At 41.8% G+C, this 25,899-nt stretch overlaps 1 protein-coding gene across 1 annotated transcript; it reads left to right on the top strand.

Moving 5' to 3' along the window:
- Positions 1–6,293: 6,293 nt before the first annotated feature.
- LOC308086886 (GTP-binding nuclear protein Ran-like) lies at positions 6,294–6,746 on the top strand (the record flags this gene model as incomplete). The annotated part of the gene is made up of 1 exon (XM_080430528.1): positions 6,294–6,746. The coding sequence occupies one exon, from the start codon at positions 6,294–6,296 to the stop codon at positions 6,744–6,746; it is 453 nt and encodes a 150-aa protein (XP_080286654.1).
- Positions 6,747–25,899: the final 19,153 nt, after the last annotated feature.

The following is a 25,899-nucleotide window of genomic DNA, read 5'->3' as shown; positions in this document are numbered from 1 at the left end:
CTTCATAAACAGCCCGTTGATCCGAGGCGAGCAAAAAAATAACAAGACTGTAAAAGTCTGCAAACTAGTAGCCTATCGGCCCTCTGTGTCAGAGGAGAGATGGGCGAGTGGGCGACACAAAACAAAAAGCCGATCCGACCGGAGCGCCAGCCCACGATCATCAACCCTCGAGGAAAACTAATGTGGACCCCCTCCCCCGTTGAAACGAACACACCCCCTCCGGACCCCCTCCCCCATCGTCGTCGTCCATCGACAGACGGAAGAATTGACCGAGTGATTCCGCTGATCCGTGCGAGAGAGCCATGAGAGGAGGAGGTGTGTGTGTGTGTGTGTGCGCGCGCAAATAGCCGATCTACAAGCTCATAACCGCTGAGCTTGTAGATCGGCTCCTAATAGGTTTGATTTCTGTGTTGACTATTGATCAACTTTAGTTTGTACAAAGTAAGATATGTACTGCTATCTCTATATAAAACGTTGTTTTCATAGACCTGGTTGCTTATTTCTCTCGCAAAATACCTGGCACCCTTTGGTTTTGCCTGTGATTCTCAACCTGTGGGTCGGGACTCGGGACTACAACGGAGCTTGTAGACTTTTTTGCTATTTTCCCAATATTTATCTGTGGAACCGAGTCAAGCAAAATGGGGGTTCCCCAGTTCAAATATGATTATTTTGGGGGGTCACGGCCTGAAAAGGTTGAGAACCACTGCATAGATTTTGAATCGGGTCCATTTGGTTCCATTTGTGTACTTTCAGTTGTAAATGTGAAGTTAGAGAACCACTGTGTGAGAGGGACAGACAGAAAGACAGACAGACAGACAGACAGACAGACAGACAGACAGAAGAGAGGGCTTGTAGATCTGCTATTTTCACAATATTTATCTGTGGAACTGAATGAAACAAAGTGGGGGTCCCCAGTTCAAATATGATTATTTTGGGGGGTCACAGCCTGAAAAGGTTGAGAACCACTGCATAGATTTTGAATCAGGTTTGTGAAGAGAGAGAGAGAGAGAGACAGAGAGACAGACAGACAGAGGGGAGGAAGAGAGGAAGAAGAAGAAGAGAGGGCTTGAAAATCTGCTATTTCCTCCCCTCTGTCTGTGAAAATCTGCTATTTCCTCCCCTCTGTCTGTGGGGGTCCCCAGTTCAAATATGATTATTTTGGGGGGTCACGGCCTGAAAAGGTTGAGAACCACTGCAGCATAGATAACTGATTCAGGTCCATTTGGTCCCATTTGTGTTTTGTGCACTCTCACTCAGAGTTGTAAATGTGAAGTTGGAGAACCACTGTGTGAGAGAGACAGACAGAAGAGAGGAAGAAGAAGAAGAGAGGGCTTGTAGATCTGCTATTTTCACAATATTTATCTGTGGAACCGAGTCAAACAAAATGGGGGTCCCCAGTACAAATACGATTATTTTGGGGGGTCACAGCCTGAAAAGGTTGAGAACCACTGCATAGATTATTGAAGGAACCATTTGGTTGCAAATGTTTTTTGTGAACAAAGACATCTCCCTGTGTGAGAGAGAGACAGAAAGACAGACAGAGGGGAGGAAGAGAGGAAGAAGAAGAAGAAGAAGAAGAAGAAGAAGAAGAAGAAGAAGAAGAAGAAGAAGAAGAGAGTGCTTGTAGATCTGCTATTTTCACAATATTTATCTGTGGAACTGAGTGAAACAAAGTGGGGGTCCTCAGTTCAAATTATGATTATTTTGGGGGGTCACGCCCTTGCATCCCTTATTTTTATTTATTTATTTTCACAAATAGTCATAAATGGCATAAAATAATGGATCTACAAGCTCAGTAAAAGCTTGTAGATCTGCTATTTGTTGCTATGAATACAGGTGACTTTTGACTTGCCCATTGGTGTGGCTTGGGCACAAAAGGTTTGAAAACCATTGCGGTATAGAATATTGGACTGGAAAATAAGTGTTCTCATGAAGCTCTCGATGACCGATATATTGATGTTGCACTTTGAACTTTGAATTATTATTATTATTTGTTATTTGATGTATATAACTTTCAAACTTTGTTTGAAATGAGCTGAAATAAGCTTTTCACTTTGGAGTGAAACAGAGCCATAAATGTCCATTCAAAAGCATTTTTTATTGTCTCCGCCAGACCGAAAGGCATGGCGAGAGAGTATGTTTTACCCCCTGTCCGTCTGTCCGTCCGTCCGCGTGTCTGTCTGTGAACAGCTAATCTCCGGCACCGTTAGCCCCTCACGCAAATCGGTACACAGTATCTATATAGTCATGTGATCAATACAGATCTGTCCGATTTTCTATATTCTATCCTGATTGGCTAATATTGGCTTCCAAAGTTTGCAGGATTGGTTAATTTTGAACAAAATGCCTCAAATCATCAACACAGCGTGCGATTGCCGTGAAATTTTGCGCACACCTTCCCACTAGGCCAAGGAAGAAATGCCACCCTTTTCACATTGGCCTGTTATAGCGCCACCAGCAGGTCTAATTTAGCAAAACGCATTTTTGGAACAAAATGCCTCAAATCATGAATGCAGTGTCCGATTGAAAGGCCTAAGAAGAAGTGGCACCCTTCTCACATTGGCCTATTATAGCGCCACCAGGAGGCCACAATAACCTATCTGACCTGGCGGATGAGACCTGTGCTCCGAGGAGCACTTTTTCTATTTTTAATTTTTTTTATAAACAAGTATTGTTTACATGTGATGTCAATGAAGGTGCAAAATAAATGTCAAAGACTTTTGAAATCATTTTATGCATCTAAAGTGAGTCTTTCACTAAAATGCTCATAACTCTGAATATAAAGAAAAGGGGCTGTTTTTGGTGAAAACAAGCTGTATTCAACTACCTCTAGCTAATCAATTCTAATTCTAGATTTCTAGATATTCCATGTGTTCATAGTCATAGCACAAAATATTCTGTGGGTCCTCAAAGATGAGTCAGAATGGTCAAAATTCCTGGCACTGGCTGATCCTGTTATAGAAAACCCTGTGGCAGGCAATGTGTTAAGAAGACATGTACAAACAATAGTCCACACTCTCAGATGTTTGCCTTTTTTAATTATTTATTTCTGCACAGCAGTAGTCAAGAATTAACAGGTTTTAGCCTGAAGCATGGCAATAGCCCATGGCATAATGGCCTCCTGGTTCAATTTAATAAAATAATGTTTATTACAAAATCTGAACACACGCCTGGTATGAAATGTTTTGTGCATGGATTGCCTGGCTGAAATCGATTTGGTCGATTTGCTAATATTCTATGCAGTTTTATAGCTGAGCTAGAATGTTAAATGTTATGTTATTCCGCACACATCGCACAGCACCTGCTTGTTTCCTGTTAAAACTCCATCTTACTATCCAGAAACTTGATATCAGACAAATGTAAGTATTAAAATACTGCCACATTCAGAGCTAGTATCTTAGAGTAACTGAGCAACAAGTGAAAAGTGTTAGGGTTTCACAGTTTTCCCCTAATATCCGCTGCTCTCCCCTCAACAAAGCATGTCAAGTACAGTACGGGCCCCGCCAGGCCGACACCATAGCAATATAATTAAAAAGAAAAGCAGAAGGGTCTCTCTTGCACCAAGCGCAATTTTGTATTGTGTTGGAACATTAGTTATCTAGTTATCACAGATCCAAACAGACATGTCACATTGAAGTGTCAAGTGTGGACCTATCTGGGAACCCATCGTCAAAAAAAAAGGGAAAAACTGCGCCCTCTGCTGTTTTTTTCCTTTGAATTTGACTCTGGGGGGACCGCCCAATAGAATGTTGATAACAGGATGTTGGCCCATTTGGTCCGCCCTCTGCCCTACTCTTCCGGTCGGGCGCCTATGTTTTCATTTCCACTAACAACATTTCTCCCACGGAACATGGATGTTATAGACGACGAGATTTTTGCTAGCGTACTTATGAGAGTTGCTCAATTGCACAATATTGAACATGTAAAACCTCTTCAGCACATTTGTTTGAAGTATTTGATAGATTGGTTTGTTTCCAGTGGGAACACATTAGAAAGCAAATGCGCAGGCAAATTGCTTCCTGATCACTTGTGGGCCAACGTTCACACCTTCTGAACGTCCCTCCCGACAGACGCAGTAGCGCAGCTCGGAATCTGCTCTTGAGAGATTAAGTGTGGACATACTGTGTACGACAGACAATGACTATTCTTATTGTGTCTGAAAGCCTAACAAAACATTGCAAACATTTAAACACTTTCAACCTGGAGTCCCTATTTGGGCATGTCATTATAGGTGAAAATTGTGAAAGATTTTCAACAATGAAAAAACAATTGAGAATATAGCTCATCTACAAACTCAATGAGCCACATTGCGAGCCGTTGTGAGCTTGTAGATCAGCAATATTTGCTGAATATTCGCTCCAGAATCGATACGCTACGGTTCAAGTGATTAAGGCTAGTAATATGTGTTACACAATGGGTTCCCTCTTCATTTTTAACCCTGCTGGTGGTGGGGCTCTAAGTGTAGCGATGTTGGTCAGTCTCTCAGTCCATCCGACCATCCTTCCCCATCTTTGTTTCCAACCAACATCTCAAAAACGTGTGTGTGTGTGTGTGTGTGTGTGTGTGTGTGTGTGTGTGGGTGGCCTTTTTGGAGCTCATAAGTTGTTTTGGAGACTCTAAAACTGCTGGCAATCTCCCTGTGTGTAATGTGGACAAATATGTAAGTGCCATGAGGGTTACATACAGTAAGTAGCCTAAGTAAGTGTAAATAATGACAGATTTAAATGTACTTTACTACTTCCACTCAATCACTGAAGTTATTAGAGATATGGTGAGGGCTTCACAGTATGAAAGGAACGATGTGGGTCCAATTGTACTCTCTGAGTTAAATAAACACTCCAGATTTTACAGTGTAGAGCTTTGAGTTAAATAACTATTCATGAAGGGAATAAAATATGAATAATACGTTAGAAATGGTTCAGAAATCAATGTGCCCTTTTTTCAAATTGTAACCTGATCTCTATTGATGTGTGCGTTGATTAACAACTCTTTCAGTGCCACAATACGTCATGAGGCCTGACGCCCCGTGTGCCACAATACGTCAAATACGTCATGAAAAACATGTTCAGAACCCAAGATATGATGATTTGAAGATTTGCTGCTCCATTCACTTCTTGTTTAACTTTTTACTGAAAAAGGCTGTATCTCGGCTCCTAAGCACTTTTTTTTTTTACAATTAATTTTGGTTGTGGCACTCAGAACCAACATTCCATAAATAAGCATGGCACTGAAAGAGTTAAGGTCTGATCGACCCAAAGCTAAAAATTAAGTGATGCTTCCAGCACCTTCCAGCATAGACATAGTTGAGCTGAGGGGTGCTCATCATGTAAATGTGTTAATTTAACTCTGAGAGGGTACAAATGGAACCATTGTCTATTTGGTTACATTTGCCACGACACCAGAGGGAACACCCACAATCTGATACCTCCCAAATTTAGAACAAACATGGGAAAATTCACATTCTACTACTCTGCCACCACAATGTGGAATGTCCTGGCACCATCCATTAAAGGATGTGAATCACTGGTTTCTTTCTGAACTGGCCTGATAAAACATCTATCAGAAGACCACAAGGGGAGTTCGGTTTTAATTCCCATTGAAAGGAGGTGTCATTCACTGCCGCCGTTTTAAAATGTTCTCCTTTGCACATAATAGTTGTTCGTTTTTGTTGATGACATGTCCGAGATCTGTTAAGCTTATATGCTATGTTGATATATTGAATAGGCCTACATAGGACCTCAATGGAGTCCCCGGGACTTTTTGGTGTTATGCTTTTAGTCTAAATGTCTGTACATCCATGCTGTTTACATTACAATACACATGGTGTCAGTTTTCCTCCTTTTGTTTTGGTGGCTGGGGTCTCTTCTCCCTGGGGACTCTTCTATGGCGAATACTGTCTATAGGTCAACCTCATAGAACAAGTTCAATGCTCTCTCCATCCCCCATTCATTTTCAGTCAGATACTGTAGCATTGAGCCACAGCGCTGTCAGAACCTGTTACAGAAGCAAATTCCTCACATAATTGAGTCCTGGTTTGTTCTATATCAGAAAAGGCTCGTTTATGAGTTTCAGGCAGGCTTCTCATTGTATCTTTCACCAAGTTTTTACTTTTGCACGTTTTTCCACACTCTGAATTCTGCTTTTCTATATTTGCAGACAATGACAACGCCTCTCAGCCAATCCCAAGTCAAAGTCTGTACTAACTCTGACATCACCGCTAAGCTCTAATGAATTGAGTGTTGACGCATTTAGCATTCGTGTGCAACGACCGATTAGCAGCAATAAAGACAGCAATGGCAGCAATGTACGGAAGCCCAGAAGTCCAGTTCAAGCTTGTGTTGGTGGGAGATGGTGGTACAGGAAAGACCACTTTTGTCAAGAGGCACTTGACCGGAGAATTTGAGAAGAAATACGTGGCCACGCTCGGAGTGGAGGTGCATCCATTGAAATTCCACACCAACAGAGGAGCCATCACGTTCAACGCGTGGGACACGGCTGGTCAGGAGAAGTACGGAGGCCTCAGGGATGGCTACTACATTCAAGCCCAGTGTGCCATCATCATGTTCGATGTCACATCTCGAGTCACCTACAAGAACGTCCCCAACTGGCATCGCGATCTGGTGCGCGTTTGTGAGAACATTCCCATCGTCCTCTGTGGCAACAAAGTGGACATCAAAGACAGGAAGGTCCAAGCTAGGAACATCACTTTTGCCCGTATGGGAGGATGTTGGAATTCACAAACGTAGCATGCCCATATATGGAGATTTTCAGACCGCAAAGCACCCTGAAAATATTGAAATTGCCTTGTGGGTGGATGGTGAGGTGGATGGTGGGAGGGTGTCACAAACAGAACATGCCCAAATATGGGGATCTTTGTGGACGGGGTTCAAACGTAACATTGCCATATATGGAGACCACTTAAAACTAGATCTTCAGTGGCCTGATAATGTAGTACTGTTAAACGCTGTAGCAAATGTATTTTTATTTATGAAGTTGTAATATGTGTTGTAAAAATCAACACAAAAAACAACAAGGAAATAAGTTCTACAATCTAAATCATTGAGCAATCCTCCACTCTACTTGACCAGGTCTGTTGTAAGGCCTACTGGATTAACTTTTAATAAATAAAAACAAAGTTTGCAGTGCTGGTTGGAGGTAATGTAAGAGTAAAGGCGGTTACACACCGGCGAATATGCGAATATACGCAAAATTCGGACTCGTTCCGAATAATTAAAAGACGCTTTTTTCGCTCCTTGAAACTGGTGTGGAAGCTTGCATTGACTTTAGGTGTGTTTAAAAAAAACCGTATAATTCGCATGAAATAAATCGCCCCGGTGTGTAAGGACCTTAAGACAGGTTATCTGCGAAAGAACAAGACAGTACTTACAGCTGTTTACAGTTGCAAATCAAGGGAAACCGTTGAGAATGTTCAGGCCAAGATGGACGACACTGAAGGCATTCCTCCTGAGAGACGAGCAGAAGCTGATCGTCTGTGGTAAGCAGCTGGAAATTAACGCACAAGCTTACAGGGCTGCAGCCTGGGGCACCGGTGGGCACAAAATCCCTGTCAGTGGCACGTGATTTGGGAACGTACGGGACCGGTTGGCAAACCCCTTCCCCGACTGTCTCCACTGGTTGAATCACGCCTGCTTGAAAGGTACTTAGGTGGGCCTTGCTGTATGTTATGCCACGCAGTTAGTGACAGGACACTGTTACTAAAAAACACAATATAAAAGACTTTTGTGCATTTATGCAGTAGGAGCATAGAGTTAAAAGTAGGAGAGGCGTTCTCACATGCCCTATTTTCCTGTACAGTTTGCGGTATGTACCGTTCTAATTTTTGGCGGAATAGACTAGGCATTTGGTGATTAAAATGATCAATATTAGCATCCATGATCCATGCATCTGCAGACTGGCAGATGGGTGTTACGTATCCATTGAAATAAAGAAAAGGAACGGATGGTTTTCTGCTGAGGAAACAGCAATGAAAGCGACCAATTCCAGAATAATCATTATCTCAATATATTATATTCTATATCATTATCACAGCGATGCGGGGGTTAACAGAGCTGCTCCTGCAGTCTAAAATCACCTTATTCCACTGGGGGGGCGGGGTTTGCCAACCGGTCCCGTACGTTCCCAAATCATGCGTCAGTGGCAAACAAACAATGTCAGAATGTCAGAATCAAATACATATACATTAACATTGCTGTCTCTATTATTATCTACTGTAGGTCCCTACTGTAGGCAGTTAACCCTTCCACTGATACTACATATAGCCTAATATAGTAAGTTCCTGTGTTATTTTTCCCAAACCTATGACAGGAATGCTATCACACATTAAAGTTAAAGTTTGAATTATTCTTCATTGTTTAAGTTGCAGAGAATGATATTTGTTTGATTGTATTGATATATTGTTTGATGGTTGATTGTTTGATTGCATTGATTCCAGTGTAGGGAACATGCTCAGTCCACCCATGCTGAACCATACCAACTGTGGGTTGGTGTAAAGTGGTAAATTGGGTACTCTAATTAATATTATGTGGGTCATTCAATAAACTATTCAATCCATCAATGAAAAACACTCAGCGTTGCACATGCTAAAAATGACTGTGCATAACCTGGCCTTAGATCAAAACAAATGGTCATGTAAAGAATAATGAAAGAGTTCATTTTAGAATTATAGTCTACATAGTAAATATTTTAGACGATTTTCTTCTGTCTATTTCATTACACCTTTTTGAGTTAAGTACCATAATAAGCACAGAGTTTTCTCAGTTAACAAAATTTTGGTTCGTTTCATAAGAAACCGAATGGGATAGGCCTGTCATCCATGGTTAAACAATGTTTAATTATATTATTAATATTATTATTGTTATAATCAAAATGTGATGTTATGTATATAACGTCTTACAGAGCTAGTAGTGATTACACATGTGTGTGTTATTACAAATATGAAGCAGCTTTGAAGTTAACACAGATTAAACCCAAGACAAAACATTGGTAGAATGTCTTGGAATTCCAAAAGCAGATTCAGAGAAGATAAAATTCTCTAGATCTAAAAAGTATCACTTTAAGCTGTTGTAAAATCCATCAGAGCTGTCTACAACCACATCTTTGTATTGTCTGTTGCAAAGGTTGTTATTTTAAGGTGCTCTGATTGCAGCCACAATACAGATTTCCATCTTGTGTTTTATCTATTACAAACCTCCACCTTTGTGAGGTGGAGGAATGGTTGGGTTGGTCAAAAATTGTTGACAGGTTAACTTTTTTCCCCTCAGTGATTGACAACCATTATGGGGAAGAATATGTTTTCTCGTTTTCCTAATATTTTAATACAGACATTATGATAAGAAAGTGATTGATTTGATCATTGTCCTTCCCACTTTTAGCTTCCACAAAATATGTTTCCCCCCAGATCAAATACATGAGAAGCCAAGGTACACAACTCTATTCTACAATTAGAGAAGGGTTCCTGAACTTCCTGTATTTGAGAAAAAGTTAGGTCTAACTCCTCGCACACACATGTCCAATTGCCTCCACATTTTCCACATAAATCGCTCATCTACTGTACAATCATTAAAAAACTTTCAGAGAGTGAGAGTTTGCATCCCAGATGTCCTGGTGGATTTGGCACGGCTGTCAATGCTTCTATCGTTCATAAAATCGTGCTGAAAGTGATCCAAACGATATCGTCCACTTCTGTACTTGTCATTATATTTGTGGTGTGGACGCTACCAACGACTTTTCAAACAACATATATAGTTATCGTCATTGTTATGGGGTTACACCACATAGCGACCCCAGGTTGAGGCGGAATTGGGTTGGGGTTTGTGGGCCAAGGGTGGGGGGTACTGGACTTATGCCGGGATGGGTGATGGGGGTTGTGCTGGTATGAGGATATGGGGTGGGGTTAGGACAGGGGTAAACAGCCGAAGGCCGCTTTTTTACAAGCAACGGTATAGTGGCCTTGGTTTTTGTGTTCAGTTTAATAAATGAATATAATGACAAACCAAAATGCTGCTGCTAATTTTCCTGATGTACCGTCAAATTCAATAATTAATAATTTGCTCCAGGAATAGGTCAGAGTTTTCTTATTTTGCAAAGCATCATTTAGTTTATTTCAGAATTCTCCATCCTTTAGGTCACAGAATATGACTTTTCCATTCATCTTATCTGATTCATAACAAATAAAAGAGAAATATTCAGTAACACGTGTCGATGTTCTAGAAAGTCTGTTTATCTCTGAAACACTATAAAAGGATTTGTCCTTATAGCCAAACCAGACACAGGTGGTATCTCCCTGCTTTGTTTCCTTAGTTTTACTGCATTGCAGGGTTCACAGGAAGGGGTCACAGCATTGTGAGAGAAAGGTATTTCCAAGAGATGAACCATATTGCTTGCCTGTCTACAGAAGAAAAATAATTCTACCACATTTTGTGTTGTATGAAAAAAGCCACATTCCCTACACTGGCATGTCTGGGGTAGAAGAATACTGCTTTGCTTGAGGTAACGAGAAGCAATGGCCATTTAATTAACCTCTCCTGCCTCAATCTGCTCACAACAATTTTCCCTGTGACTCCCGTTAATAGTTTAATGACCTTGCTGTCAGTAAGACTGAGAAGGACTGAGTCAAGGTATGATTTAATTAAAAGAGTCCATATGTTTAAGACTGTACGTACAGAGACGCAGAAACACGGAGGTTCCGGGGAGTAGACAGAAATGACCTCGCTATTGAGTTCCAAAATGACAGCATCCACCAAAAAGTAAATAATTAGACAGGAAAGGCAAAATAAAACAGCCTTTGAATAAGGCTGTATGTTTGTGGCTGGCGTGTGTGGCTTTCATCAGCAGTGGCCTGGCAGTAGTGCAGTGTTTATAATATCCACCATATGGTGCTAGTGTCCCTTTGATAAAATGTATTGCTTCCATATGCAAAATAATTGTATATGTATAATACACTAAATACCTTGATGGCTAAGTGATTGTGTGTGAGGCCAACAGGACTAACTTGGTGTTAGTGAAATGTACGTGTATAACTACAGTACGCTACACACTCTTAACCTGCCACACCACTTTAGCTCCACCTCTCTCAGTACAAGGTTTTTAATCTCATAATAAATAGAATAGAAACAACCTCAGCCAAGATTCAGATAGAAAACACTATAGAGCCTAACCAATGCCAGATTTTTGGCTCCAATGCCGATCACGATTTGGGAGAGTCCTAGACCATCGGTTACCGATGTTTTGAGCTACATTTTATCTGCAAAATTCTCTATCCATTTTTAAAACTTCGATTATTTGAGAGCATTTAACTTACTATAACAAACAAAGAAATACATATAAACCACTTTAACCACTATTTATTTAAACCCTATTCAAAGTTTTTCAAAAATAGCTGATCTACAAGCACACAACATTTTGAGCTTGTCATGCCATGTGGAAATCGGTTAAAGGTTGGGACACATCGGCTGCATATCAGATACATCTTCAAAAAAGTCAAATAATTGCCGATATATCGTCTGGACCGATAACGGTTGGCCTGTAGAAAACAATCCTTTGATATTATGTCCAGTTTCGTTGATCATCCTAAGATATGCGTAATTACGTAAGATATACGTACATGACACATGAGTGCCATGTTTTAGTTTGACCCTGATTTCAGCTTCCTATTCCGCTTCCATTTTTTACAACATTTTCTAAAGTAAGGCAGTCTGTGTCTTGATCCACCTCCAGTCTCTTCTGGAATAGCTCTTTGCCATCTCAGAGAGGGAGTGATGGAGACCCGCTGTGCTCACCTGTGACAGCTCGGCAGACTGTCATGATCACCATTGGTCCACTGATGCAGGCCTGATGAGAGTGAAATTACTTCATAATGGTAGGGGTGTTCCTGGGTTTATAGAACGATATGATAATCCTCTTTTCATACAATAGTGATAATGATCATTATTATGGTAGGGGAGAAGGGGCGAGGAAACTGCTTGGAATGGAGACTTTGCTGCATAATCCTCCTGCCTTGAAAGGTTAAATACGGATTTGAATATTATGATCCCCCCATCTCTGAAAATGATAGTACCGTATTTCAAGCAAATGTGCCCATTGTGCATTTTGCCTTGTGGAGCAACACAAGTGGCACTCTTTTTACTAAGGAATACAAAGGACAATTGAACAATTATGTATGATAAAAAATACATATAATATATACAATATATATATATATCAAAATATATGAGGTCGGATCGGTCCACCCACAGCAAATTATTATACAGTTTTGTTACATTGTTCTCTCACTGTTCACATATGGGAATCAGCGCCCTCTGGCGATGATACAGAAGCTTCACATTAACTCCCTCGGGCCAATTCCTATTGGTCCGGTGGGCCGTCAGTCGCTTTACGGAAATCCCTACCCCCCTGAGGGTATAAAGGACCCGGAAAGCGGAAATTACGTTCTCTTTTGAGAGCTACACAAAATCATCACTACTACAGTAGTGATGATGGAATTCGACAATCTCGACAGCGACGAGTCGGTTCTCAGTCCACCGAGAGTCCCCGGAGCTCGCTACTCTCCCTCTTCTACACTGTCCTCTTCCCGGTGTGGAAGACGCAGTTTTTCTTTTCTTCAAACAGACGGACGGACGCTACAGCTAGCCTAGCTAGCTCCTCCAGGTTTCGCTAAACAGCCTAGCTTCTACTTGCTAGCCTTAGCCTAGCCTAGCCTAGCTTAGCCTAGCCTAGCCTTAGCCTCCTCCTGCTACACAATGTCTCGTCGTGCTTTACCCGCTGCTGCTGATCGCCACGACCGGGGTGCCAGCATGGATCTCCCCCCGGTGCCGATGCAGCACCCATCCCTGCGCCCAGCTACTGGATGAGTGGGACACTCACGAGTACTGCATCATCTGCCTGGGTTTCGCCCATGCAGATGCCGCGACTTACGAGCAGCCTCCGAGGTGCGCAGACTGCGCTTGCCTCCACCCTTCGGAGCTCCAGAAACGGTTCAACAAGGCCCAGAGGTTCTACCTTCCGTCTCGTGCCAGGTACGAGGAACCGGAAGAGTTCGACGCGGCTTCCCGCTACTTCTCCCGCAGGCAGCCCGCCGCTTACGTGACCGGAGAGGAGGCCCTCGCTCGCCGGGCTCGCCCTTCCGCAGCAGCCGGCTCCGCTCGGGCCCTGGATCCACCGGATCGGCTTCGCCCTCTCCACGGAGGGGATGGACGCAGACCTGCACTAAAAGAGCTAGCTCCTCGCTCCCGCTCTCCTGCGAGGGGGAACCACGACAGAATTGAGCCTATCGTGGCTCCCACCGACGCCCCACCAGCGGAACACAGCGGCGGCCCCAGGACCTAAGCGGCCTCCCACTACTCTTCCCCGGCGGGGAGTGTCTTCTTGGTCGGAGACGAGGGTGAGGACGATACCCTCACCTCCCACCAGGTCCACCGCTACGACGACGACGATTACCAGGTCATCGACGAGATCGAGGGGGACGGGGAGATCGTCCTCCGTGAGACCACCACGGACCACGGCCCTCCACTCCCGGCCCTCGGCCCACCGCTAACTGTGACCCCCCTCACCGACGCTGTACCTGCGGCAAGGGAGGAGACGGCTACAGCCCAGGCTGACGCCGCACCTCCTCCAACTGAGAAAAGCGAAGCCTCACTGCTGGAGGTTTACAAGCTAGCCACCATTAGGTGCGGCCCCAGATGGCCCGCTGGCGAAGCCGAGGAGGCCCCCACCAGCTCCTCCGAGTGGCAGGGACTAGGCTCCGTGGAGGAGAAGGTCCCCAAGAAATGTAAACTTCCCCTGGCTAAAGGCTTCGGCACAGGCCTCGCGGCCTAGCCCCCGACGCCGATCCTAAAAAGCTGCGTTTCGACATTGACTGCGCGGCCGCGGGCGAGCTCGGCCTTTCCGCCTTCCCGCCCATGGACTGCAGCTTGGCCACCTTTATGCTGCACAGCCAGCCACGAGGCCAGAAGGCCCCCTTCTCCACGGCTAAAGACACACCGTGCCTCACCGGTGAGAAGGATGTCGCCGGCTCTGCGGCCACCAGGGCGGTCTACAAAGCAACAGCTTCGGGCGCTAGAGCCCTCAACGCCGCTGCTCTGCTACAGGGGTCCCTGATGGTGCTTATGACTGAGGCGGGAGACGCCGCCACACCCCAACAACTGGCTGAGATGCGGCGCCTCCAACGGGAGATAATTCTCCTCAATAAGTATACCACCGAATGGACTGGTAGAGTCCTGGGCATGTGTGTCACCCACGAGAGAGGACGATGGCTGGATCACGTCTCTTTCAAAGGCCCTGACGACAAAAAGCACCTCCAGAACCTCAAGGTAACCGCTGGCAACCTCTTCCAAGGCGCCATGGGATATCTACAGGAAAGCCACACGATACGCAAGGCCGAGGATGAGGCGGCCCTGTCCTGTTTACAGGCTCCTTCCGGACCACCTCCCTCTAATTACGGCAAGGGCAGTGACTGAAACACTGAGTGAATTTTGTAGTACTGAACTGTGTTTAAAATGATTTAATTAGTCTCCTTTTTTTTTATTTAAATAACGCAAATGATGACCTTCTCAGCTGCCAACGCAACAGGGCGTTCAACACAACACTGTTTCAGTTTTAGATAAGCATTTTGCTATGTTTTGTCCAGGCTGATCGACCTGGGTGAATGCCAATTATTCCGAAATAGGATGCCGATGCCTGTTGATGCCATGTTGATTTGCATAGGTACACCCTGTCAACCCCAAGCCTAAGATGAACTAGCAACAGCCTATAGTAACACTCTAGCAAATAGCAACCACCTAGTAGGTTACTGCACACCCTAACAGCGATTCAAAGTACTCAGAGAGGTTGAAGGGAGCACTTTAGATCACTTTCCCCAAGACAAAATCTGCACTTGACAAGTTGACAATCTATTTAACCATTGTAGAATATAATATAAAAAATGCTTAAATGCAAGCTGCTGTTAATGTTGAGTTTTAATAGCAGGTAATGTTAATATAATGCGTATGCACTGTTAGTGAATGAGGCCCATCGTCTCCAGGAATTGTACTTCTCTAGTTTACTTTTGCAACTCTGCAGTGATTCAGACGGTTGACAGTAAACCCATAACAGTACATACTCTACATACATATCTGCTGAGACACACCACAGGATTCACTGACCACTTCCAGGGTTAAATATCTTGCTCAACGGCAATTTGCAAGAAGGGAAAGCTGTCACAACCTTCCAGTTGCAAGCAGACTTCTCAAAACTTTAAGCTACCAATGCATACATGTATTACATAACTATAGGTTACTTACGTAACCCCGGTTTTATAAATTGCGAACGAATTGTTCACGTATGGGAATCAGCACCCTCTGGCGATGATACAGAAGCTTCACATTAACTCCCTCGGGCCAATTCCTATTGGTCCGGTGGGCCGTCAGTCGCTTTCCGGAAATAATATAGCAGAGAACATCCCAATTGACTGAAAGGGTTTGTATGTTTTCTAATTATAGTTATCCAGTGTTTGCCTAGCATTTCAAGATGACAAGGCAAACATTTAAGGTGAAGGATAATTTTCACATTGAGGTAACAATGATACAATGAGAGAAAATGTACTTCAAAGTCTGCTTCACACCTTTTTACATTGTTTTGAGGAAACAAGCTGTTCAACCTTGAAACCGTAGCAAAACGGTGCACACTCTTTTCATATTGTACCTGGTACAACTAGGGCATGCCCGAAATCGACAGATTCCACATCTTACATACGTTCGTTTTTTGTAGGCTTGTTTCTCAAGAACAAAAGTATGAAGATGTATAAATATGAAATATTCTTCATACAAGTAAAAAAAAAACTAAAGCAAACTTTTGTGAATGAGGCCCATTTTATACATTATTCAATTAAATAAATACCTTTCTTAGGTATTAGTGTTATTATTATGTGATATGAAGTTTCTGTGTACTGTATATAGTTGTCCAATGTCAAGTGCCTATTTGATCATGTGATGATGGATAGTTTAGCAAGCACAGTTTGAACATCATTTAGCTAGCTTTTGAGATGGTGAGAATAGCAAGCAACATTGCCGGATATGCTATCTAAGGAGAGCCCTATATAGGTTGATATAGGCCTATACTGTACATTCTAAACCATACCAGAAACCAGTGGAGAGAGGCAGGGGTAGGGGTAATATGTTCCCTCTTATGAGTACGCTGTGGCGTTCTGGACCAGTTGCCGGCGGGACATGACTGACTAATCCCAGTATACAGGGAGCAGTAGTCCAAGCATGAGGATATAAGGGCGTGGATGACTTTGTCAAGATCTTTGAAAGAGAGACGTGGCTTGTGAAGCTCTCACTACTGCATTTACTTGCTTGTCAAACTTAAAGGCAGAATCTAATATCACACCAAGGTTTTTGACATGGGGTTTGACAAGGGTGGACAGGTTGCCAAGACTGTTTGTTATCATTTTGATGGAATCAGGGGGGCAAACGGGACAGCTTCAAACTTGCCTTTATAAGAAGTGGGCAAACTCTGTGAAAGTACTGTACTGTAGACAAGTGATGGGTTACGGAAAATATGTTTGGGTCAGTGAAATTCAACAATGTCTTTCCCTATAGACACATCAATGACTTTTGGAAGGAGAAAGTTAAATGGAGCCACAACGATGTCTTCGTCCTCCGTACTCATGTAGTCGGCTTTCTCATTGTCTGCCTACTGCTGAGAACAAAACATATTTTGTTACATTTGTTTCAGACTAATGAATGAACATGGATGAATTGAACTGAAATAAAATAAAATAATTTACCCTAAAATCTCACATGCTAATCATTTTATGATTAAAATAGTATGTTAACTAAATATATTAACGCACAAATACGTTTTGAAAAGATGTATTTTGAGCTGAGGAAGTTGGAAAATCCTTGCCAAAACATTGAAGCAATAAGATATGGGGTCCTATTTTGCACTTCTTATTTCCAGGTCTTAGACGGTAATGAAGTAATAACGCCACCATCTTATGCACAATCGCTATTTTTATCTGCACTGAACGCAAACATTAAAGACTCGCCAGCATATTTAGCGGCTGGGGGTGTGTTATATGTTAATGGCGCTATGCGGTAGGGCTTTCACGACTAGTGGGAATGTGTGTGCAAAATTTCACGGAAATCACACGCTGTGTTCAGGATTTGAGGCATTTTGTTAAAAACGGAGCACTCCTGCAAACTGTGGAAGCCAATCTTAGCCAATCAGGATGGAATATGAAAAACCTGAAAGCCCCGTTTAGTTTTATGACTATAGAGATACTTTGTACCGATTTGCGTGATGTTTGGACAAAGTAGGAGTTCTGGCAAGAAATTTGTTTTACCAAAATCGGCCTCCTGGTGGCGCTATAACAGGCCCATGTGAAACATTTGGGGCAGAGGTTTTGCTCTGGCATCCAGGGAGTTTATGTGCCGTTTTGCTACGATCAAGCCAATGGTGCCGGAGATTAGCTGTACACAGACAGAATGGCACACACACACACACACACACACACACACACACACACACACACACACACACACACACACACACACACACACACACACACACACACACACACACACACACACACACACACACACGAAAGGAGGGACGGACAGGGTGAAAAACATACTCTCTCGCCAGGCCGAAATAATAATAGTCATCTCCTGGAAAAGTATTTCATGTTGTGGAGGAATCTGAAGATCTGTGTGGAAGAATAATGACATCCATTCTAACACCAATACTAATGCTAGTATGTGAGATAATAATGTACTTGCTGAAAGCAAACACACCATGTTTAAAAAAAAACGTGCCACTAACAAATGGACAATATTAATTGATTATTACACACTTAAAAAATGTGTGCTTCTTTCAGATAAATTCCTTTATTAGTGGTGTGTGCAAGTCACTAAAGATGCTCTAAGGGATGCTATAACATGCAAATTTCATGCAATTGTATTTTACAGTATACACTAAAGAATAGACCACTAGACACTAGACAGTTAAGCCTATTTGCCCTAGGCTGTAGACAGGAGTCAGGGGGAGCAACACAAAGGCCTATCAGACAGATTTAATGTAGGCTATCCTAAAAAAATGAAGAAAAGAAAAGAAAAAGTTAATTAAGGAAACTTTGTGCGAGTTAATATATTACCAAACTATCATTGGAATCCTCTTAAATTGATGAATTGGTGCAGAAAAAAATGCATTTTGTATGTTTGTATTTTTTTACTAGCTTTTGAAAATGATAACGTGAGCTTCAGCTGGCGAATGACAACCACATGGGTGTACGTGTACTAAAAGGAAAATAAACTAGAAAAATGTGCTCCTCGGAGCACAGGTCTCCGCCAGGCCAGGTACTGTAGCTTATTGTGGTCCAGCAAAGTTTGGAATCCAGTCACAGATGGAAATGGGCGTGGCGTTTGCTTAATAATTATTTTATTCCATTAATACATTATTTTGATTGTATGACCAATTAGGGTGTCACGATACACAAATTTCACGATACCATACATGATATTGGGCTCAATACGATATTACTATTTTTTTTTTTTCAACTACAACTATGTAACTTTTTCAAATGAATACATTTAAATGTTTTCCAATCTGTATGGTAGAATGTTAATACAATATAACTTTTACAATTGGGGGTGGTTGTATTTTGTCTCCCTGCTCTTCTATTGAGACATTTAGATCGTGTCAAAGGTCATGTCTTACCTAGACACAGGATCTGACACGAATTTTGACCTGATGGTAAAGATTCAATTTATCCCCCGAGCAAGCAGGCAGGCTCTATTAGAAATTCAGCACCGAAAGTGAAATATTGCTTCTTTAAGTAAGTTCGAACCTTCTGCTCAAAACTTCCTGCTGCTATGATTTTCAACCCCCATCTGTTTTCAAACAAGTCCAGAACTAGCCAGTGTTACAAATTACATAAAATTTTAGATAGCAGGTGGAATACCATTATATCTTTATGGTTGGTTTAAATCCTGTTCCTGTCACAGGTGTCCAGTGTTTGTTTAACGCCCTCACGGGTCCATTTTTACACTCGGGCCATATCTATTGCCCTGCGCAAGAAGGCGCTAAGCCGCTTTTAGCGCAGTGTGCCGGGCGCTATGGTATCTTCCCTACGACGCAGGTCCTTTGCGCCCACGTTGTCTATATACCACATTGCTGTGTACCGATTTTGCGTATGGGGGTTTGTTTGTCTTAAAATTATGTGTGGTCTGGTGCGTTCAGGACACAATGCTGTTTGCCCCACAGACTTTGCGCTTCCAGTTAAGACCAGCTTGGAGCTGGTCTTATCGCATGCCGCTGTGACAGCAGCGTAGGTGATTTTGTTATTTAGGGAGAATTGCACATTGTTTTACACTATGGGTTCACAATGTGCACACGGGTCCATTGCAATCAAAATCCATTTGATCTGAACACAACACTCGCGTTCATCAATCGAGGGGACATTTCAAGCACTTGATTCTTCATTAATCCTATGAAATAAAATAAAAAGTTGTAGCTACCATGCATGTTAGACAGTATCTACAAGCTAACAAAACTTGTGAGCTTGTAGACATTTCCGATGCAGATCTAGCAAAGTAGCAAGTATGAATATAAAGCATAAGAAAGCATGTTTCTCCACTTTGTGCACACTGAACATTTTGTAGAGTTCACGTGAGTGTAGCAGGATGGGCGTTGGCTCCCACTCTGCCCATGGCCCATCCTTCTCTCACTAATCAGTGGGCTGATTACCTGCAGTATTTAAGCACACTCTCTGCCTGCGCCAGGTGTCTCCTCTAGTTTGGGCGTAGGCTACGTTTCCTCAAATCTGGCCAGTTGGGCTTCAGCTGGCCACGTTTGTCCACGCCTCCACGGCGCGTGCGTGTCCTCGAAACCAAGCTGGCCCGTTAGGCTTCAGTTTGTTATCTCGTTATGCATCAGCGCAGGTATGTCTCTCTATCTGTTTAGCAAGTGCCTGCAGTGCATATAATATGTTGTGGTCATGAACTTGACCGTTTGTCATGTCATTATAGCCCCTGTCTGCTACAAGCACTTCCTTCTGGCGTGTGTGTGTGTGTGTGTCAAGTCACCACGCGTAGAAGGTATGTTGTCGGTCCTCCCTCTCCGCAGTATAATGCGTTCATTTGGTGTCGTTGGCACTACAGTGAATGTAAACATTGGGCTTTTGTTATTTCAGTTTCGCTACTACTACCTGTACCCCGCCGCTGCAGGCATTGCGAACCGTGTGCTCTGCCCTGGCAAACGTGGTAGGTTTACTGTCTGTCTCTCTGTTCTTGTCTCTTTGATTTCAGTATTGTCGAATAGTAGGTTAACCTGGCCACTTGTAATTTCCGGCCTGGCAGTGGTGACGCATACTGCTGCTTTGTACGGTGTAGTTGCACCCTTGAGAAATGAGATCGTCAGACCTCGTTTGGGCTTAAACTCTACACACATTCCTCCCATTCACAAACGGCCTACCGTGACGTGAGACAACTGTGACCACCCGGCAACTGTGTTGCTTGATATTGCCTAATGTGGTTTAATGGTTGTTGTCCATCGCTTGTTGTCTGGGTCTACAAGCTCTGGCTTAAGTGTTTGGTTATTCATTTCTTGTTACTTAAATAATAATGACTCAAGTAGAAGCAAAAGTAGTCATCCAAATAATGAGTAATAGAATAGTAAGACAGTATCTACTGAAAAGACTTTCTCAAGTACTGAGTTACAGTACTTCATGATCTGACGTATTCTTTAATCAATCAGAACCTAATTGAAATGTCTAAAATATAAAATGATAAGTACTTGTCCAATAGAAATAACAATAAACTAAATTGGCTGATGTCTGTCTGAGCAAATAGAATGTGAATTTAATCTAAAAAAATGTCAAAATGAAAGGAACAAGCAGAATGTAGCCAAAACATTTATTCCTTTATATTTTGCCCAATTATAAAGTAGCCTATTATAAATAACATTCTCTCTTCACAAATATACAGTACTTGAGTCAAATGTGAAAAGCATGTTGGTTTAAAGCGACTCTTCTACAGTTTATTCAAAAAGTTACTCAAGTAAATATAACTGACTAAATGTAACTAATTACTACCCACCTCTGAGTATGAGCTCCTCTGTGAGCATTGGGAAGAGACTTAAACATTGAAGATCAGTAAAACTGAATAACTACCAAGTGACTAAGTGGTAGACAAAATAAAGGACTATGTAAAGCAGTAGTTCTCAAACCTTCTTGTGCCAAGGATCGCCAAATTGATATATATTTGACCGCGGACCCCCATCGGAAAATGTTTTGTGCCAGGGACCCCCAGAAGAGAAGAGTCAAAAGAGTTAAAAGACATTCAAAATTATTCAAAATGTTTTAAACATTTTAGATATTTTTCAAATATTAAAAAAAGAATAGCAGATGTACAAGCTTGAGCTTGTACATCTGCTATTTTTGAATAGCCAACGTATAAATGGATAAAATGGTTAGAATGATTGTGATGCTATGGTAAGGTATGACAAAAAAACATGTATTTTCATCTCAGGTTTGGATGTACATATTCTCTCACAGTTGTACTGGTGGTGTGAAAATGATATGGTTTTATATCTGCTCTCTATTGTCCTTGTGGTACTGGAGCTAAAAATGTGAAATCTACCTGGCAGGTGGTAAGAAGCCGACTCAAATATGCCCCCAGTGTGGCACACATGCCCTGTAGTCTGGGTTCAGTGAAATTAAGTCCTACTAAGACAGCCAAAAATAGAAATCTATGTTCAGTCAATGTGAGACAGAACACAAACTTGTGAGATAATTAGCAATGATGTCAGTTTTCTTTCTTTTTATTATCACACCAAAGATTATGGAATATTCAGTGAAAAAACATAGTGTTTTGTGTTGACAAGAAACACGATCTCCATGGCTCAAAACCTCTTCTTTCTCTTTAGATATGGACTGTGATACGGTGAAATGGCAGCATTTGGTAAATGGTGACCGACTAATCCCCCGACATTTACTGGATTGACCTATAAGTCCCATTAGATGAATCATCTGTGGAAGTCAGGTATGGTATATACCTTCCACAGATGGCTGTTGGTAAAGTAAATCGGGGATTAGATTGAAAGCGGCTAATATCTTAAGTGGAGGGCTAACAAAAACAAGGGACACAAGAGACAAAGGTTTCCGTTGTTTAGTACATGGTCTCCCATCACTAGAATTTAGCACTCTGTCTCAAATGACATTATTATCTTCATTCTATGGATCACAGAGGTTAAAACCTCTGTGTTTTAGAAGTGCAGATGTGCAAGATTAATGCATTGTAAGATGTATTGGTGCTGAGGTCAGTCTTTTATTGAGCGAATGATCTTGTTTTCACCCCGTCTGTGTTTCTAGGGCTATTGTCATGAACTACTACACCCATCAGCATCACATTTCTTGTGTGCGTCAGTAGGCTAAAAGAAGTTGATCTCCGAATTATATAATAAATTTTTTCAACAACCGTATGCGTTCATCAAGAAAGGATGCATCTGGCAGAAATAAACCCTCTAGGCTGCATTTTGAATTTAATTTTTTATATCAACTTGTCATAATTCCTCACTCATTCAACCTTTGATAACATCGTCATCACATTATTGGCTTGGTTAATATTTACCAGAAGCCTGCCTAACCTCCAGGTACAACCTTATATCTACTCCGAAGTCTTACAGTGCACTATATTACATGAGTGCATTAACAACTTAACTTGAAACCTATATACTTTGTTGACCAGGGTCCCCCAGGAGGCTGTACTTTTTTTGTCCTGTACTCAATCTCTTTGTTGAAAACAGCTACAGTACAAGCTCACAATGTGTCGTGTTGTGAGATTATAGATCTGCTATTTTCGCCGAATGTTCGCCTATTATGACGCTAGGGTTCATGTGGTTAACCACTTCAACCCTATATACTCACTCAAATTGTGAAAATAGGAAGGTGTCACATGTTTGCCTATTATGACATGCTCAGAATAGTAGAGTGGAACGATTATGAATTCAGTCCCTCACCCTAACTAGTTAGACAGGCATTGCTGGAGGTAGAGATGAAGACGTAGAACAACAGAATGTCTGTCAGCAGTTCCATCAACAAGCCTCTTTATTGGTTGGCAAATAACAATTGAAAACATGGGTTGGCCATTTCTTGACCCATCTTGCACTAAAAGCTTCATCATATTATTAATGGTGTATTGTTTTTTTTACCCTGAAATCGATTGGCAAAACTCTTCATATAAGAACCGACTGTATGTGACTAATATGTATTATTGAGTGTATTTTTGCAAGAACGTTCATATTTGGTAGCTGAAAATTGTTTTATATTTGTATAATTTCAAAATCAAAAAGAATTGGAAAATAATTGTTACAGTGTATGTGAAGGTTCACAAATACAACAGTATTTCCCTCTGGCAAATCCAACCCGTCAAAAATCATTCAATCAATCAGTGCTACTGTCTATTAAATAGATACTTTGTATGGTACAAAAGTGGTTTAGAAGACTAATCCAAGTATTGAATTCCACCTACTCATATACTTACATTTCTCATGTTGTCTTAATTATACAACACTTAATAAAAAGCCAGTAGTGTGATCAGTACAGTACAGTGATCTGCCCACTGTAATTTAAAACAAGCATAATATCAGCTGCTGCAGCTGCAGACAGCTTCATCATTTTCCATTTTTGGCTGGATTTGTCTATATTGCGTTTTGTGACATGCCAGTTCAGTACTGTATCCCTCTCGTTGCATTGCCTTATTGTGTCTTATTATGGTTCAAATTCAATGTTGAAAAACTTGTGACATTGCACTGTGTAATTACCTTTAGGGCAGAATTCTTCTCTAATGCAAAGAACTGCAGGACATGAAGGGTATTCTACTCGCCAATGGAGGGCATTGGCTGCACAAGTGTGCCTGCGCCTGTGTATATGAGTACGCGTGCACGTGTTGGTTATGTGCACGCGTGTAGCATGCAAGTCTACGTGAAATACAGTACGAGTGTGCGGAGCGGGTTGTGTAGTTTGTGCCAAATTTCAGACATGATTTACATTCTCAATGTAATGTATTAAAACGTTGACAGGGCAAAAGGGATTCACAAGATGCTGCATTAGAAACTCAATTTCTGTGATGAATTGCCTGAAGGCACTGAATTACAAACTGCTCTCTACCACCCTCCCCGACTCGCCCCCTCCCATGGCTCAGAAGTTTTTTTGTGCGTGTCAAAATCTTCTTAAACCTCTCTCTTAATCTGATCTGCTGAATGTGAGAGGGTGAAAGGATTTCCAGACTAAAAAGCATTCATTTTTTCGTCTTGTTGTGCATCGCCTTCTCCAAGTGCTGGGTCAGTAATATTCAAAAACTTGCTTTGCTCCTCTCCTCCTCCCCAGCAGCACTCTGGTCAGCTCTGGCTTACTGATGTCCTTTCCTCATTCATGTGTGCCTGGTGAAAAGCTGCCACCTTACGAAACGAGGTCCAACCATTATTAATCAAGTGCTGCACATTAATAATGACAAATATTTATATCACCTACTAGTGTTGTCCAGTGTCGAGGGTGCAATGATGCCAGTGTGGCTTTTATTGGAAAATATAGGCCTACTATACATTTTCAAATAACAGCTCGTTTCTGTATAAAGCACTGGGGCATTATCCTACAATAAATACTGTCAAATGTTGAATATCTGGCTTCAGACATGCCACACTTTGTGCAGTGATGAAAAACCTCGCATGCATGCTGAAATGGCATCTGACAGCAGGGAAAACATAAAGCGAAATCATTTAGTGAATTAATCCTTTGCTAGCAATCTGGTCCAAGCAATTGAGATGAAGGAAGTCTTGCTACTCCAAGCTCACTCGTATTTTAACAAAACGCCAGCAACCCGGTGCCAAAACAAGTAATCAAATAACATTCAGTGTGGTTTGCATAAATCAGCTTATGAAAGCCTTATGGAAAAAATACATTTGTCCCAAAAAATATTGTCTTCAAGCAGTGAGTGCATTAGTTGATGTTTTATCGTATAAAAGAGATCATTCAATGTTTGTACAGTAGTGGTTCAGGTCAAGTCATTTGTTAAAACTTCTACTGTATATACAGTGAAATGCTTGAATCTTATGTATAGCGTTTGTACGTTTACAGGGTTGTAACAGAATAGAGCCACCCCAAACAAATTACTTAGTTGTCAGTATATTATTTCTGTTAGTTATTCTGTTACAATTCATTGGTTAGCTTTTAAACAACTGTTTGTCTAGAAAATCATGTGGGTCTACTAACCTTTTTTGCTGTTCACTTTAGCTGTCCATAGAGACGAGGTCTATTAAGACCAAATGGCATTTCTGTTTCTATACACAAATTTACCACCATATAAGGTTGGAGGCATTCACCCTCTAGGTAGCTTGGGCTTGATGATAACTAATTAATGAAATCAGGCAAACCTTTGTTATTCTACTGTTTTTAATCGTTTTATGCTATCCCATTGTAAAACATAGATATTTCTGAAAAGACAATTATACAAGTAAGTAAGACAAGACTACAGTTAGAAGAAAAAAAACGATTCTCAAGTTTGGCATTTTTATATTGATGACAGAAGCCAGCTTGCTACTGATGAGAAATAGCTTCAAGTTATTAAGTTATTTGAATTATGGAAAGGAAACTGAAACTAGAAAAAGTGCTCCTTGGAGCACAGGTCTCCGCCAGGTTAGGTAGGTTATTGTGGCCTCCTGGTGGCGCTATAATAGGCCAATGTGAAAAGGGTGCCATTTATTCTTAGGCCTTTCACGGCAATCAGACCTTGCATTCATGATTTGAGGCATTTTGTTCCAAAAATGTGTTTTGCTAAATTAGACCTGCTGGTGGCGCTATAACAGGCCAATGTGAAAAGGCTGGCATTTCTTCCTCGGCCTAATGGG

Source organism: Gymnoscopelus braueri (assembly GCF_963280865.1).
Source record: "Gymnoscopelus braueri genome assembly, chromosome: 6".
NCBI classification, from domain to species: Eukaryota; Metazoa; Chordata; class Actinopteri; order Myctophiformes; family Myctophidae; genus Gymnoscopelus; species Gymnoscopelus braueri.
Note: the sequence above shows the minus strand (reverse complement) of the source record. Positions and strands in the feature narration are given on the sequence as shown.